Here is an 18,261-nt window from a genome sequence, read left to right as displayed (position 1 = left end):
CTTGAGGAGGACTTCCTGTGTTTTCATCCCCCAGTTCAGGTTTGACACTGTCTTTGACCCATTTGGAGTTGATTGTGTGTGAGGTGATAAATGTGGGTCTAATTTCATTCATTCTTATGTGGAGATCCAGTTTTCCAAGCGCCATTTGTTGAAAATGGTGTCTTTCTACCAGTGTGTATTTTTGAAACTTTTATAAATAGCAGATGGCTTTATTCAGTACGCTCATTTTCTGGGTTTTCTATTTGGTTCCATTGATCTGCATATCAATTTTTGTGTCAGCATCATGCTGTTTTTATTGCTCTAACTGAATAATATAGTTTGAAGTCTGGCATGGCAATCCATCAGGCATTGATCTTTCTGCTCAGGATTGCTTTGACTATATGGGGTCTTTTGTGCTTCCATGTGAATTTTAGGAGTTTTTAGTCTATTTCTGGGAAGAGCATAATGGGAATTTCTATTGGGATTGCATTGAATCTGTAAATCGCTTTTGGTAGAATGGTCATTTTCATACTATTAATTCTCCCAGCTCACAAACATGGGTGATCTTTCCATCCTCTACTGTCTTCCTCAGTCCCCTTCTTCAGGGATTAAAGATTTCATTTTACAGGTCTCTCACCTCCTTGGTCATGTATATTTCTGGACTTGGGGGGGATTGTTTTTGAGATGGGGTCTCCCTGTAGCCCCAGCTGGCCTGGAACTCACTATGTAGACCACTCTGGCCTTGAACTCATAGAGATCCTCCTACCTCTGCCTCCCGAGTGCTGGGATTAAAGGCGTGCACCCACACCTGGTTTATATTCCTAGATTTTTAATGCTGTTGTGAATACGAGTGTTTCCATTATCTCTTTCGTAGCATGCTTGTCATTTGTATAGAGTGACAAAGTCTCTCACTATGAAACTAAATATGCAACTGACCCTGCTCCTGCTTCAGCCTCCCGTGTGCAGAGATCATCAGCATATGCCACCACGCATAATTCAATCAGGGCAGCTTTTAAGATATTAAAAATATTGAAACAAAGATTCAAGAAGGACTATGTATGCTCTAGAACTGTAGCTTTTTACTCCTGCCTCCATGGTCTGTGTTTTGTCTGCACACCTTGATTGGGGACTTAAAGATTTTTACCATATAGGAAGCACAAAACAAACCTTTCAGTGAGCCAGAAAATATGAAAGAAACTGAGAACTTTAATGTTGTAACACTGATATTGATGAAAAAGAAATTCTAAAACTAGAGGTAAATGAAAAGGGAATATAGAGAAAAGAAAAAGAAAACAAACACAGTTCTGTTCCCATTAAAGCTGGGGCTGCCTGAGTTTGCACCTGTGTGACAGTAACCTGTTACTATTGAATGTGGGAAATAAATATGTGTGCTAACTATGGGAGATGAGGTCATCCTCCATGGGAAGACTGGGTCCCAAGAACCAATTAGTAGACCCTTGAGGGGAAGGCACATTTGAGATTGAACATCTTCCCACAGGAAGTCATCTCCCTTAGGAAGAATCAGTCATAGGTATCAGAGCAACCTAGCAATGTGGTAAATACCCCTCTCCAAGCCATGCCATCTATGCCAAGTTTGGAACTATTGGATACCAAGGATGTCATGCTGTCTGTCGTATCTGCATTTTGTTGCAGGCAAAATACAAGATTATCAGTCGGATTTGCTCATTCAAGGAGGTGAATTCACAAGAGATAAGGTATAATATAGATCTTGGGTGTGTCTTTTGGCTCTGCCTTCTTTCATATGCCTGAAGAAATAACAGCCTCTCAAGTTACATGAGTGGATGGAAAGACACTCATCTTTAAAAGTAAGAGAGCTGGGGAACTCATAGAGGAGGGAGACCGGAGGTTAAGAGAGGAACTTGAAGAGTGTGGAATGATTTTATGCAGTTGTCAAAGTAATCATTAAAGATGTGACACAGTGTGATCTAGAGAGCAGCTTGTTTCTAAAATGGGAAATAATCCTAGCTAGCAACCTTCTTACAGAAAATGTCTGGGATGGCATTCGGTAGTTACTTGAATAACAATTATTTTGCCATCAATTCCACCCTGAAACACAGAAACATACAGCCTTAAACAGTTCCTCAGTAATGGAGGGGGAATCCAGAAAATGGACCAGCTAGCCGACACCAAACTAAAGGCAGCAAAATCTTAGGGCAGTTGCTTTTGGAGAAGGTTGGTTTGGAAGGAAGACTGTTTTGCCTCTCTGACAGGGGAATTCAGTGTTCGGTGCAGGACAGGAAATATTCATGAAGGTTCTCCTCTCACTTCCAAAGACTCCAGCCTTCTAATCTATAATGAGACATGTTGGAGGAGTAACAGAGAAATTCCTTTCCGGTCCAGATAGCTTGTCTTTTGCCTCTTCTTTTCTACCCAGGGGACTCTGCCTGGGAATATTTGATATTTGTGACCTTCTGCCTCTATCCCTAGGCCAAGAGAAGAAAGGCTTTTCTAAATAACAAAGGTAAAAATCTCAAAAAGTGTTAAAATAATATATTAAACACTGTTCACTTTTTCTGTCGTATACTTTAATTTTTTAATTTCCTTATTTTCATTTTATGCATGTGAGCATTTTGCCTCCATGTATTTAAGTGCATCCATGTTTTTCAATGCCTGAGGAGGCCAGAAGAAGGTATCAGATCCCTTGCAACTGGAGTTAAGCATGGTTGTTCTTAACAGCTGAGCCATCTCACCAGCCTCTGTCAGTATACTTTTATATAGACCAAAGTTGTGCAGAAATGTTCTAATCAAACTGATAAATGATTAAGCCAAATTGACAGTCATTTTATAGCTGTTTGAACCATCAAAGTTTTCCTAAGTTCAAAACCTTTGATGAACATTGGAGATGGGATTTCATATTTGATGTCTCTTTGTCTTCTAGGCATTTTACTGACTCAAAAAATTATTCAGAATAGAGAATGAACAAAGATCAAACCTTCCTTCTCTCTCTCTCTCTCTCTCTCTCTCTCTCTCTCTCTCTCTCTCTCTCTCCTCCCTGTGATGCCTAGCATTTTGTATCTCATTTAAAACATTCATATGATTAGAATTCTGTCACCGACACTGAGTGTCATAAATATATGAATCTTTAGACAAAAGTATATAAATTTTAATTCCTTATACACAGTTCAAGGAATGTTATTGATGGGGAAAAATAAGCTAATATGAAACTAATAAACTATGACCATAGTATAACTTTGTTCTGTGTGGTAGGTGAGTAAGTACTTACAAATATATTTGACAAGAACCTTATGTACTCCTAATAGTAAGTGTGCTTGCTGATATGTGTAGAAGTAACAGGACTTTGGAAGCTTCTACCTGTACTCAAATCATAAAAGCCACTCTGAGCTTGGTCTCAGGCTGAGATGAGACAAGACAGAGAACCACAAAAACTACAGTCTGCGGACACCTTGGAAAACGTTGCCTCTTGCGATGTCTCCCAGGGAGCACTTGCTGCCATATGTCTTATTTGTTAAAACAGCTAAGATCATCCTGACATCAGCATGTTTCTAGGAAGTGTCACAACACCACACTTGCCCAAAATATCTGCTTCTTTGTAAAATGCTGACTGTTGAAATTTCCTATAATTACCTAAGAGGCACATACACTTCTGTGCTAGAAATCTCAAACCCATAAATATGATTACTGCCAAGTAATCCTATAAAAATCCTATAAAATCTGTATGTATTTCCAATTGGGGCCTCAGTTTCTCTAGTACAGGTTAACCCCCTCTGGGGCCTGTGCATAGTCTATAAGAACTTCCTAACCAACCTGAGTATGGTTTGAATCTTCACAATGGGTAATGCCTATAACACTGTAACCTTCTCCAAGACGCTTATTGTGCAAGATCCTGCCTTTGATTAAGAAAATTATGAACAGAAAGGTGATGTCCTGGAAGCTCCCTTACTACCATGTTTTGGAGCCTTTGACATGATTGTTGTTGTTCATGTTTCAATATTTTTAGAGACAAGAGAAAAGAAACCCTAATTCCCTATTGTTGGAGGAAGAGTCTTGCATTGTTTGTGTATTAGAACTCATAGCATTACTTTTATTTTTTAATATATGGAAATTTTTAGTGGCTTCTTGAGGTAAAATTGCATGACCATGACTTATGCAATCTTAGGCTAAAAGGCAACCAAAGAAACTCCCTAGCCTCATATTTTGTGCATAAAGTATGATTCTTTTGTATGTGAAGAATTAATGGCTTTTATGAATATTATTTCTAACATAACTCTGTATTTACAAATTAATTTATAATGTCAACTTGACTTCAAAGAAAAAATTTTCCCCAAGAAAGTGCCCTGCATGCTAAGAAGAATCATGAAATAAAAGTAAAGTAGGGTGAAGAAAAAAAGAAAATTCTGACAGAGAAATGTGACACACTGTACGGAAATTCTGAGAAGCACCAGGGAAGCACAGTCAGACCTTGACAGTCTTAAGCAGGAGGTTATTGTTCTCCTAGCACACCGATAGGCCTCAAGGAACACGGGGCTCCCGAACACGATGGAGAATGCCCCTAAGTATTAAGAAACAAGATGGTCTGTGTCACAGTCATTTCCTTCTCATTTACCACTTAGGACACCATGAATATGTCAGAAGCCAGCACAGTGACAGAATTCATACTCTTGGGCTTCCCCTGCTCCAGAGAAGTTCAAGTCCTCCTCTTCATACTGTTCTCCTTGTCCTACATCCTGACACTGATGGGAAATGGGGCCATCATCTGTGCAGTGAAGGTGGACCACAGGCTCCATACCCCTATGTACTACCTGCTGGCCAACTTCTCCTTCCTGGAGATCTGCTACATCAACACCACTGCCCCACATATGTTGGGGAACTTCCTGTCTGAGACCAAAACCATCTCTCTCACAGCCTGCTTCCTCCAATTCTATTTCTTCTTTTCTTGTGGTATCAACGAGACATTCCTATTGCCCCTGATGGCTTTTGACAGATACTTGGCCATCTGCTGGCCTCTCCACTATCCTACCATCATAAGCAGCTGCCTCTGCTTAAACCTGGTGGCCCTCTGCTGGGTGACAGCCTTCCTGTGCTATCCGGTCCCCATCTACTTCATCACTCAGCTTCCCTTCTGTGGCCCCAATACCATTGATCACTTTGTCTGTGACCCTGGTCCTCTTCTGGCCCTGTCCTGCACCCCTGCACCTGGAATTGAGTTAGCCTGCTCTTTACTAAGCTCACTTATTATCTTCATCACCTTTTTCTTCATCCTTGCATCCTACACCCTGGTTCTCAGGGCAGTGTTCCGTGTCCCTTCAGCAGCTGGCAGACGTAAGGCCTTTTCCACCTGTGGTTCCCATCTAATTGTGGTGTCTCTGTTCTACGGAACCATAATGGTGATGTATATCAGTCCAAACTCTGGAAATCCAGCTGGGACACAGAAGATTGTAACTTTGATCTACTCCTCGGTGACTCCACTTGTAAATCCGCTGATCTACAGTCTCCGGAACAAGGACGTGAAGGCCGCCTTGAGAAAAATTCTTAGGCATGCAAAAGTTAGTCAGAGTTAATGAGCTCAGGAGCTGTGTGCCTCCACATTTGTTTCCCCCATTTCTAAATACAGTTTATGATACTGGGGTCAAAAAGTAGGGAAAGGGAGGGCAGGGGGATGAGGGAGGATCAGGGAAAAGAGAAACCAAAATGATGTATGTAAATGCCACAAGGAAACCTTTTACTGTGTTAGCATTTCAATTGATTAAAACAGGAAATATTATGTTATAATTAAGTAGTTAATTAATTAATAAAATAAACATCCCAGATAAGATTCAGTGACAGGGTCTTGATTTACAATAATTTTTTTTCTTTTACTCTGGAAACCAGACAGTGCAGGCCAGTGTTTTTGGTTGTCCGTCAATGGACGAGTGGATAATGAAAATGTGGTTCATTTATACAATGGAGTTTTAATCAGCAGTAAAGAAAGATGAAATCATGAAATTTGCAGGTAAATGGATGGAACTAGACACTGTTATACTACGTGACAGACTAAAAAAAAAAAAAAAACCCGACATATGTTCTCCCTCATACGTGGATCCTAGCACCAAATCCTGATAAGTGAGTATGTATCCAGATATAACTACAGGAACCAGGATAATGGAAAGGAACCAGGAAGGTAAAGGAAAAGAAAGAACCTGAAAGAGAAGAACAGTAGGTAACAGGCGTTAATAAGGGAGATATGGATAAAAACTGGGATAGTTTAAGGGAGTGGGGAGGGGAGGGTATACAGGAACCTAGGGGATAAAGGGAAAGAAGGAGCTCAAGAGAGGTAGGACCATAGGAGAAGGGTATTATTAAGGGAGAAATGGGAAAAGTGGGGGCACCTTAACTTGGGAAACCATGATGGAGGGGTTAGAGAATGCAAGAGATAAATAATGCCTAGCTAGTTTTAAAAACCAAGGGGAACTACATTATTCCAACGAGCTACTGACAAATTATACATAGCAGATCAAGAAATATATGTCTAGGTAAGGTTTATCTGAGAACAATTGGTCTTTGCCCAAGATTTATCTACATGACACACAGTAATTAAAAGTACCAGACTGGTGGAACTAACCTTCTTAGATGTTTAACAGACATACTTTGAGGCCTATACTAATTTGGACAGAGGGACATAAAGGACAGTTTTTGCTCCTTGCCCTCCTAGGTCGACTAGTTCCAAGAGACTATGAGCATCTCTCAAAATGTCCTATAATTGTAGTGAGTCACCTGTCCTCTTGATCAAGGAGGCTGAGGAGAACCTACCAGATGGACTTGAACCAGTGTCCAGTCTACAAAGAGGAGGGTCAACACAGAGGAAAGATTTCCTCCATGCTTCCAAGGGAAGGCAGCCATGGTCAAGCAGGACCTTTGACTTATGTTCACATAGACAGAACTAGTAAAAGAAAGGAGCCAGGGGCTCCTCCCAAGCCCATGTGACCACTGAGGAACAGATCCTCAAATGACCTTAAGAGTAAAAATAAATTGGTTTATCTGGACCAACTGTATGGCCTTAAACACCCAAAAGGAAAGTATAACCAAAGATTAAAGGGGACAATATAATTTTTTTTTTTTAAAAGCTACATAACAAGCAACAATGCCAGACAGGCGATACCTTCTTTTGAGTTGTTGGCCAGGGTGGCCAAAGGGACTCCCAAATAGTAACCCAGCATAGAACTGGGAAAATGAACAGCAGAACCCTATCTTATCTAATGGAATATTGACAACTCATTGCTGCTGGATGAGAAACAGCTGACTTTCCTAAAACAAAGACCTTTAGATAGGCTGACTAGATTCACCGGATGGACAAGCAGTAGGGAACGGCTGGAGTGCCGACAACACAGCGGGATGACAGAGTATAAGGGCTCTAGTGGAGGGAGTAAGGGGGGCGCATCTGGGAAGTGGGTGTATAGATGAATAAGATGGTTTGGGATGTTCTGTGTGATACACACACACACACACAAAATCAACAAATTTAAAAAATGTATTATATTTGAGGAAGAAGCATGGAAATTTACATCATGCTAATTGGTAGAGGTGATGGACATTACCATTGAAATCTGCGTGATGACTTTGTGGACATACTCAGGTGCCAAGGATCCAAGTGCAACTGATTATGACTAGTAATAATCAGATACATACAGATCAGAGATGCATGCGCCAACATCTCAGTGTTAGTAGCAAAAACAATGAGTCTTTCTGAAAAACTCAATTTTATGTCTTACAGGGTTTATACTGAGTTCAATATTGTATAACTATTAATTCAACAGTGAACCTAAAAATTTTGTAGTCACTTTTGAAAGAGATGTATCTCTGCTCTGGAAACTGCTATTGAGTATGTTAAAGCTGTAATGAAATGCTTCTTCTAAAAAATAAAAAATATATAATAAAAAATACAATGAATCTTGAAAAGCTTAACCTCATGTTAGGTCAAGAGCTCAGATTGCACCCACTGCCTCTCTCCCTTAGGACAAGAATGCCAAGCACTTGTCTGGACTGTAAGAGTTCAGATCTCAGGTAGAGCAGGAAAAGCCAATCCAGTCTTCCTCCTGCTGCCCAGGAGCAAGGCCACTTTGAATGGACCCGCTTCTTTTTTTCTATTTTTTTAATTAAATTTTTATGCATTTCATAAAATATACCTTAATCATGTTTAGACCCCCCATCTTTATCACCCCCACACCTCCCATTGAATTTAATGCATTCTTTTATATATGTTAAGGCCTATCAAGTCAAGTTTGTGTACCTAGATGTCCCTCAATGTGAGTTCATCCACTGGAGTCTGGTCAACCTACCTAGTGTCACCTCCTTAAAGAAAACCAGTTCTCCCTCGCCCAGCAGTGATCAGTTGCCAATAATTTCTCAGCTAAAGTTGGAGCTTCTTGCCCATTTCCCTACTTCTATGATGGGTTTTTGTCTGGTTTGAGTTACATGGGTTTTGTGCATGCTGTCCCCATTGCTGTAAGTTCCTAGGAGCAAGTTCCCAGCCACATGGATAACTCTGTTTCCTTGTGGTCATCCACCACCCTTGTTGCTTACAGTCTTTCTGCCCTCTCTTTCACAATGACCCTTGAGTCCTGCGTGGCAGAGGTTTAATATAGGAGTCCTATTCAGTAACATGCACCCTGTAGTCTCTTATTCTCTTCACTTTGGCCGGTTGTGTCTTTCTGGGTTAATCGTCTCTTGTGTGAAGAAGCTTTGCTGATGAGAGATGTATTATTATTCTCTCTGCCCCCCCCCCGTTCCACTATGTTCCCTAAGCCTTAGGTGTGGAGATTGCATTGTAGATGTGTCACTTAGGGCTGGGCATCTCTCTGCATTTGACCAGTGGTTGAACTCTGTAGTCTCCATCTATTGCAAAAAGCTTTTTTGATGAGTGGTGAGAGAGATACTTGTCTATAAATATAAGGATACATACCTTAGCATGTAGTAAGAAATTTCATTTGTCTAGGGATGTGACATTTCTAAGATCTAAGACCTCTCCAGTCATGTGTAACTACACATGACTATGGCTACGTAGTCATGTATGTTTACATATGGCTACTGTAAACATGGCTATGTTTACAGTACTACATATGTTTCCTCCCATTGAGTAGCCTTTAAGAAATACCTTAAAAAATATTCAACAACCTTAATAATTAGGAAACGCAACTCAAAACCACTTTAGTGGTTTCTTAACCCAGTCAGAATGGCTAAAACCAAGAGATGATCCCAAATGCTGGGGAGGGTGTGAAGGAAGGGCACCCTCGTGATCTGTTGATTCAGTTGATCCCCAAACTTGCAGAAGCCTTTCTTTTCAAAAGCTAATTACGAATTTTTAGGGGGTACCATCTCTTGATGGTTGGCAGTTAAGAGCACTGACTACTCTTTTAGGGGACCTGGCTTTGGTTTCCAGAACCCACATAGCAGCTCATAACCATCTGTAACTCCAGTTCCAGGGGATCTGACACCATCTTCTGGCCTCCTCTGGTATTTCACAACATGGGTACAACATGGGTACACTTACATACATCTTAGGTCTTAATAGAAATGACAGGATGCATGAAATCTGGTGGGGGGGGCACTATGGAGGGGTATAGATGGGGGAGGAGGTCTAAATATGATTAAGATTTATTGTATGAAATGCGCAAAGTATTCATTTAAAAAAGAGAAAATGTGCAAGTAACGAACTGAAGGCACAGGGGACTAATGAGCAGCTTGGTTTTAGTCTGAATGTCCAAGAAAGAGAACCAATGTGGCTTCCAGTTCACAACTGAGCCAGAGACCACGAGGGACAAGTGAACTCTGCCTTACTCTGTCCTGTGTCCTACTCTAGCCTTCACCAGAGTAGATGAAGTCTACTCACATTACAAAGGGCTGTTTTATGTAATCACTATAATAATATGTTGTTCTACATTACATTGCTATACATATACAATTATAACTTTAAAATTAGATGTTCCTATTTGCAGCAGCATGAATGAACTTGGAGCGGAGGAGGATACTGTACATTGCATGAAATTCTTGAATCAATAAAAATATATTTTTTAAAGATCTGCCCCTCTGTTTAGGACAAAGAAACTTAGTCCACATTCCAGTTAAAGCTGGTCAGAGAGCAGCTGCAGTAAGATCCTGCCTGGCCTTCCATAGAAACATTCTCAAGCCTGGAAGGTGTCTGTAGATGGAGCAGTCTTATTAGAAATACTTAAATTAAGTGTAATATGCGAACTTTCCGCTTCTTTGCCACCTTACTCTATTTCATATTTGCCAGTGCATTTTAATCAAAAAGCAGAATACTTATAGATGAGCAAGTTTCGTTTATTACTCATTATGGGAAGGAATAGCATATACCATGTGGAAACTCTGAGATGTCTCAGTATGAATGTTAAGAGGGCGTGGGGGAGCCAGGTCCAGAGCTGCGGCGGGAGGAGCCGGTGCAGCTCCGGGGGTAGGAGGGAGCAGTAGGGGCGAGCACAGGACGGAATGCTGGGCGAGCCCGTGGCGCCCGGGGGAGGTGGAGGCAGCGGAGGACGCGGCCAGGCCCGCGGCGGCCTGCGAGAGCTGTTTCCTGCCCCCCTGTGTGAGCGGCGAGTCCCCAGAGCGGCTGGCGACTTCCAGCAACGCAAGCGCGCTGGCAACGACCTCATCGGCGGCAGGAAACTGGGCGAGGGCTCCTTCACCAAGGTGCTCACCGGGGAGAAGGTAGCCATCAAGGTCATTGATAAGAAGAGAGCCAAAAAGGACACGTATGTCACCAAAAACCTGCGACGTGAGGGGCAGATCCAGCAGATGATCCGCCACCCCAACGTCCCGCAGCTCCTGGACACCCCAGACACGGAGAACAACTACCACCTGGTCATGGAGCTGTGCCCGGGGGCAACCTCATGCAGAAAATCTACGAGAAGAAGCGATGGGACGAGTCTGAAGGCCGCAGATATATCCGGCAGCTCATCTCTGTGGTGGAGCGCCTGCACCGGGCGGGGGTGGTCCACAGAGACTTGAAGATAGAAAGTTTGCTGCTTGATGAAAACAGTGATAACAAGCTCATTGACTTTGGTTTGAGCAACCCCGCTGGGATCCTGGGTTATGCGAATCAGCACGCAGTGTGGCAGCCCAGCCTATGCTGCACCAGAACTGCTCGCCAGGAAGAAATATGGCCCCAAGATCGATGTCTGGTCCATAGGTGTGAACATGTACGCCATGTTGACGGGGACCCTGCCCTTCACCGTGGAGCCTTTTAGCCTGAGGGCTCTGTACCAGAAGGTGATGGACAAGGACATGAGCCCCCTCCCCACCCAGCTCTCTACAGGGGCCATCAACTTTCTGCGGGCTCTCCTGGAACCAGATCCTGTGAAGAGGCCGAGCATTCAGCAAGCACTGGCGAATAGCTGGTTAAATGAGAATTATACAGGGAAAGTGCCCTGTAATGTCACCTATCCCAACAGGATTTCTCTGGAAGACCTGACCCCAAGCATGGTGCTGAACGTGACAGAGACGCTGGGCCACCAGAACAGTGATGTCATCAACACGGTGCTCTCCAACGTTGCCTGCCACATCCTTGCCATCTACTTCCTGTTAAACAAGAAACTTGAGCGCTGTTTGTCAGGGAACTCTGACATCCAAGATAGCACCTGCTACAAGACCCAGTTCTACCAGATAGAGAAGTGCCGAGCCACCAAGGAACCCTATGAGACCTCCCTGGATACCTGGACAAGAGACTTTGAATTCCATGCTGTGCAGGATAAAAAGCCCAAAGAACAAGAGAAAAGAGGGGATTTTCTTCATCGACCATTTTCTAAGAAATTGGACAAGAACCTGCCCTCGCACAAACAGCGCCCAGCCTCCCTTATCACCGGGAGGCCTCCACGTCAGGCTTCCCCGACAAAGACTCCTTTGGCTGCCGCAATATTTTCCGCAAAACCTCTGAGTCCAATTGTGTGGCTTCATCTTCCATGGAATTCATCCCTGTCCCACCTCCCAGGACACCCAGGATTGTAAAGAAACTAGAGCCCCACCAGCCAGGGCCCGGAAATGCTAGCATCCTCCAGAAGGAAGAGCCCCTGATGCTGTATATGGTGCACTCCTTTGAGTCTGACGATCGTGATGACCACATAGAGCTGCTGTCCCCTTCCCACCACTATAGGATCCTGAACTCACCCATGTTCTCACACACCCCATGGTTCCCACCCATGGGAAACGTGGGAATTCCAGTGAGAGGACATTCTCCCCAGGGCTGCTGTCTGGAAGCATATCGCCTCTCCAGGCTCCACCACATCCCACGCACGTTTGTTTGCTCATGAAGATAAGGACAGCACCCCCAAAGAGGAGGGTTGTGTTCCCCACCTTCAGTTTCCAGCAATGGCCTCACACAGCCTCTGGGGAGCCCCAACTGTGTGAAGAACCCGGGAAGGTTCCCTATGATGGGTATTGGACAGATGCTGAGAAAGCGGCACCAGAGCCTGCAGCCTTCCTCAGAGAGACCCCTGGATGCCAGCATGTCCCCTCTGCAGCTCACAGCCCCCTCCAGCCTCTCCTTTGACATGGCTGACAGTGTGAAGGGCTAGTGTTAACCGGGGATGGCAAAATTCTAGGACCCTGTGAAGACAGCAATGGAACAGTACCCCACACATCCATCAGGACATGAACAGTCAACCTCACCAGAGCATCCTTTATAGTCTCACCCCTTTTGCCATGTGATGTCCCAGTGTAGATCAGCTGAAATCCACAGACTCAAAGCCTGCACACCCGTCTGTCTTCAGGACCCTCTGAGACATGGAGAATCACTAGGAGGGCTGGCTCTGGCGTAGTCCATTTCAGTCTGAGCCCTTCTTTGTTTCAACCCCTCTAGTATCTGAGCACCCGCTAACATCGCCCAACTGGGTTCAGGCCTGAAAACTACACATCTCTTTTCTGGACCACTCCGATTTATAAGACAGTCGGTAGCTGACCTTCATTCTGTGCTGCCTGTGCGCCTATCAGACTGCTTGGCTCAGTGTTCACAGTCTCCCAGGGACCAAAGCACAAGGTCATTACCCAGGCTAGGGAATTCCCTCAGAGGTCAAGAGTCCTTCTTTTCCTAACAGTGAATCCCTGCAGGGGAGCAGGAGTGACACAAAGTGTTGGACCCCAGGAACCCCAGAGCAAAATGGAAAGCAGCCAAAGACAGAGATGGAGCCCAGCAGCGAGAATCCAGACGGAAGAAAATGGAAGGAAACACCCATTCCAAAACTTGGCTTTGATAGTTTGGTTTTGGGGTTTTGTCGTTGTTGTTGTTTTTGAAACTTAGTAATGGTTGAATGAACTTGTCCAAGGAGATTTTTCTTTATATGATGTCATTAAATTGAAGTAAATATATATATTTTTTATAGACACTAAGTAGCCTAAGCTGGCCTTGGATTTATAATCCTCCTGCTTCAGCCTCCGAAAGTGCTGAGATTACAAATGTGTAACCCCATGTCAGGTTTAAAGTAATGATTTTTAAAAACTTAAATGGCCAGATGAAAAATAGTTCCCTCAGATTCATGTTTTCCTGAGATGATACAGCTCAGATGGCCAAAAAGATGGCTTGCGTGGTATTTCTAGCAGCATTAGACCACAGTGGCCTGTAATTGGCAGGAGCCTAGCCATCCTGTGCTCATACCATGAGCAGCAGAAGGCACTGAGATAACTCCAGTTGGTTCTGCAGAACAAGAGAAAGGATGGTTATGGCAGAAGTCAGATGGCAAGAAGGTGGCGTTTGCTCTGCAGTGCAGTTCGCTTGCTGTGGTTAGAGCTTGGGCGGTCTGCTGTGAGCAGGCTTGCTCACTGAGAATAAGTTCAAGGACAGCACAGTTTCTTCCCCAAGTTTTGAAAGCAGTGTCCCCCAAACAGGCTTTCTGTCCACATTGTATTTCCACACCTTTTCCCCAGGATCGAACCAAAGATGCATCTCCGATTTTGTGACTGTGCTGCCCTCATGTGGTTTTTGTGGCATCTGGTGTCTGACCACATCCAGCTGGTGCTTGATGGGTACTATCTCCATGTGGGTCCTGGACCCTGGTACTAGGCAGGGGACCACTCAGTCATCAGCAGCACTGCAAGGAAGGGAAAATTGGCACTGGTTGGATCACAGTTTAGGAGCTGAGTTATGAAACAGACTTGAATCTTCAATCTTTGATCAGTTCTGATGAGACCAGAGACCACAGCTATGGCTACAAGGCCAGGAGAGTCATCATGGTCCACTGATTCCAAAGCGGGACAGTTCCTTTAAAATCACAAAGCCAGCCTTCACTTCCCTGGCAGACAGCCTTTGCCAGTAAGGGATGCGATAGACCTTCACCATTTCTTGTTCACCAGTGGTGGCTTCCTTTGGCCCCTCACAGCTCTGACTGAGCACAAAGAGAACACGCCTTTGGCCGACCCTGGAAATGAGATGCCCTGGTCCTGACCGACCTTGGCAAAACCCTGGCAGCTTAATCCCTCTAGGAGGAATCACCCCAGCCCTAGAGTATATTAGGAAGATGTCAGTCTCTCAGCATCTGGTGAGAGACTTTTATTCCTTTTATGACTTCAGTTTGGGTTCCAGGACTTAACATTGAAAACAGAACGTTTTAAACAGAGAGAAGAATCATCTAGCAGATACTCTCTATTTGGCAGGATGTGCTTGATTTTTTTTGATGGGTGAAGAATCCTTTCTTCAGAGATGACTTCCAGCCACAAGCACCCCACTCAGCAAGTTGGCCAGATGTGTACCTGTGTGTCCTCATCTCTGTAACCCCTTATGTCTCCTTCTGGCTTTTTGCTTTCTTTGAACATGTGTGTGTTCCTGTATTGCTGTTAGCAGATGGAGAATGTGTTACCCATTCTTCAAATGCTTCGAGGATTGCCTCAGACATTGTACCAGTAGCTGACTGTGTTCCTGTTGGTGATTTGGACTCAGGTGTATGGTGAACCCAGCGAGGAGGGAGCAATCTGTGTTTTTGGTGTGTGTGTGTGTGTGTGTGTGTGTGTGTGTGTGTGTGTGTGAACACCTGACAGACAAATCTATGAAATGGTGTGAAAGAAGAAGTGTTAAATTCTTTATTGTTTTATTATATTTATATGGAAAACTTGACTATCCTTTTGCTAAGTACAAAGCATGTTGTCTCTTTGACCCATGACTGTCCTTCATGAATCCATGCCTGTGATTTCAGTCATCCTGTGTGGCTACCCACAGAAATGCCCGAACTGTCATTGTGTGAAGTCTAGGAGGGAAAGTCCATTTTAGTTGTATGATTTGGTCATAAGTAAAAACTATATTTATGCCACCATTATTAAATATATGTACTTTTGTAATGACTATGAAATACACTTTTTCCTCACAAAAAAAAAAAAAGACTGTTAAGAGGAATCTGTTACAGTATCAGTGCTTTTGTTGCGTGGTTTTAGGGAGAGTAAGAAAGTAGTGATTTGATTCAGTTGAATGTTGGCTGAAGCAAGGGATGTACTGTAACCAGAAATCTTTAAAACCTCCCTCCAGTGAGGCCCTGCCTCCTAAAATCTCCACCACCTCCCAAAATAGTATGGGGCAGTTGGGGACCAAGCAATCAACATAGGAGCCTGGAAGGTATTCAAACTCAGTCTCAGAATAACCTTGATAGAGCCTGCATTCTGTGAAATTGTGTCCAAAAAGGGAAGCGCACACCCTCACGGCATGGTAGACCAGCTCACACAACTTTGAAGCCCGGCTGTGAGACTGAGATTAACTGTTCCCTTCCCTCAGGTTTGAAAGACCTTTCACCCCCATTGGCCATATGGTAAGCACACTGCAAAATACAGTATATCACCTTGTGGAGCAAAAAAAAAAGCATCAATTAAGGCATGCCCCAAGGGAAATGTGTAACAAGCACAGAGCTGTCTCCTGACACTGTTCTAGAAGCAATAAATGGACCCTCAAGGATCTGGAGAAATGAATCACTGACTTCCTGTCAGGCTCTGCTTATAACTGTGTCCTCAGTGGAGAAGGTCAAGGGTCCTCCTCACAGTTGTGACTTTATCTCTCTCCTCTCTGGTTATTATGAAAAGACCATTCATTACCTCTCTCTAAGAAAATAAGAATAAAAAGCAAACTTCTGAGGTACTTCAGCTTGGATTCCCTTTGTTGATACAGGTAATAAAATAACATGGTGTTTAGAAAATTAGAAGTTAGTATAGTTGTAGAATCTAATAGCCTCTGTCCACAGCTCTCTGAATTTACTATAAGCAGACATAAGTAACCAATGTTGCTGGTCAGGTCGGTGGTTAAGATAGTGCCATAGCCCTTTTAAATAGGCATAATTATGCCCATGGTGTGGATAAAGACATTGGCAGTATGCATTTTTATGATTAGTAAAGAAAACACATAACTAAATTCAGGGGGGGTTTCTATTAAATACAAATGCCTACTATTTGTCCCAATTTGGACAATTTTCTTTAATTTTTTTTTTTTTACAAATAGTTACTTGCTGGAGTTGTGACAAGGAAAAAGAGAAGAGAGATGAGTTGTGACATGTCTCTGGATTGGCTGTGGAAACAAAAAAGCTAGGTACCAAGACTTGTGCTATATCAAACTTAGGAGATTTAAAATGTCCCAGTAGTATCTTCCTCTCACACTGTATGTGACACCTCCTGGCTCACTTACAGACTATATCAACTTTCTAGGGTTAACTAATAAACAAGGCAACAAATCCCCCAAAGAGGCAGCTAATATAGTTTAAACAGCTGCCTGGGTTGATAAGCAGGATGCCACATCTATATTCACAGCATCATCTATAGTTGAAGGACAGTGAATCCACTAGACTTTGGGGGGACTGTGACAGCATTTGTGTGTGTGTGTGTGTGTGTGTGTGTGTGTGTGTGTGTGTGTGTGGCTGAGGATCCAATCCAGGGCCCTATATTTTACACTGAGCTAATCTTTCCCAGTCCTAGATTTCTTTTGCATTAATGTAATGTGCATCTGATTGCTCCAGCTCAAACCTGTGGTAAGTAAACATCAGTTTCTATTATTTTCTAAATAGAAAGACTAACTAATGTAAGGTGAACAGCAATGAATTCTAGTTAAACATGTTAAGCTAAGTATAAAATGGTGTTGGTTCGCCCAGAATCATTTCCACATCCCATTCCTAACACAATATGTCTCTAAAAGGGAATGGTTTTACTCAAAGATCTAAAAGGTTTGGAAGTTGGGCTTTTTAAATACTATGCTGCTAGAAAAAGGAAGTTTAGAAAGGTAGAAGTAGAAGCACAAGTTGTGATTGGCAGGATGCTGCTGTGTGAGTTGTGATTGACAGGATGCTGCTGTGTGAGTTGTGATTGACAGGATGCTACTGTGTGAGTTGTGATTGACAGGATGCTACTGTGTGACTTGTGATTGACAGGATGCTGCTGTGTGAGTTGTGATTGACAGGTTGCTATTGCATGAGTTGTAATAGGATGCTAACATGAAATTCTGAGGGCAGGGGTGAGAACTTGAATTTGAGAAAACAGAAGTGTGCAAGCATATTTTAACAACAGAAAAAGCAGCAGGATGTTGATGGATTTGCTGAGGTTTAAGATGGGGAAAAGAAGTGAAACATTAAAAGAGACTGGATAAGGAGAAAGGTTCCTGAACGGTAAACTACTCAAAGAAGTACTGAAAATATTTTTAAATCATGGGCAAAGCAATTCCCCAAACTATAACTTTTTATAATATGCTATAAATCACCTTGATTAAAAATATCCAGTCATAGCCGGGCGTGGTGGCGCACGCCTGTAGTCCCAGCACTTGGGAGGCAGAGGCAGGCAGATCTCTGTGAGTTCAAGGCCAGCCTGGTCTACACAGTGAGTTCCAGGACAGCTGGGGCTACAGGGAGACCCTGCTTCAAAAAGACCCCCCCCCAAAAAAATCCAATCATTTGACTTTCAGAGAACTGAGTAACCTATCTCTGAATTGAGGCTAAACCTATAGTCCTAACAGGGATTTTGTTTTAACCTCATACTATAGAGTCAGAATTCACATGATTCAACAAATTTCCCTTTGAATTAATCTTCCACTCATCAGCAGCCCATGTGCCCACCTGCCTCCAACTATCATTAGCAGTACTATTCCAGGCTAGAGCGTGGCTAAATGATTTCTTCAGAAACATCCATAGTCTTAATATTTTTTTTCATCCTGAATAAGAATAGTGTGATATTAACTGTGGATTAGAATTTTTATGCCCGGTTTAAATGCACCTTCAAAAGAGATAAACTTGGGCCGGCTTTGGTGGCACACGCCTTTAATCCCAGAACTTAGGAGGCAGAGGCAGGCGGGTCTTTGTGAATTCGAGG

At 43.2% G+C, this 18,261-nt stretch overlaps 1 protein-coding gene and 1 pseudogene across 1 annotated transcript; both read left to right on the top strand.

Annotated features, from left to right (window-relative positions):
* Window positions 1-215: 215 nt before the first annotated feature.
* Window positions 216-5,519, top strand: LOC103749639 (olfactory receptor 11H6-like). The gene is made up of 2 exons (XM_008852470.2): window positions 216-245; window positions 4,572-5,519. The coding sequence occupies exon 2, from the start codon at window positions 4,578-4,580 to the stop codon at window positions 5,517-5,519; it is 942 nt and encodes a 313-aa protein (XP_008850692.1). The 5' UTR covers window positions 216-245; window positions 4,572-4,577.
* A 4,414-nt stretch (window positions 5,520-9,933) lies between these two features.
* On the top strand, window positions 9,934-12,521 carry LOC103749672 (annotated as a pseudogene).
* Window positions 12,522-18,261: the final 5,740 nt, after the last annotated feature.

Source organism: Nannospalax galili, unplaced genomic scaffold (genome assembly GCF_000622305.1).
Source record: "Nannospalax galili isolate Female #2095 unplaced genomic scaffold, S.galili_v1.0 scaffold2812, whole genome shotgun sequence".
Classification (NCBI taxonomy): Eukaryota; Metazoa; Chordata; class Mammalia; order Rodentia; family Spalacidae; genus Nannospalax; species Nannospalax galili.
The sequence above is the reverse complement of the archived record's forward strand: the minus strand, read 5'-3'. Positions and strand labels throughout refer to the sequence as shown.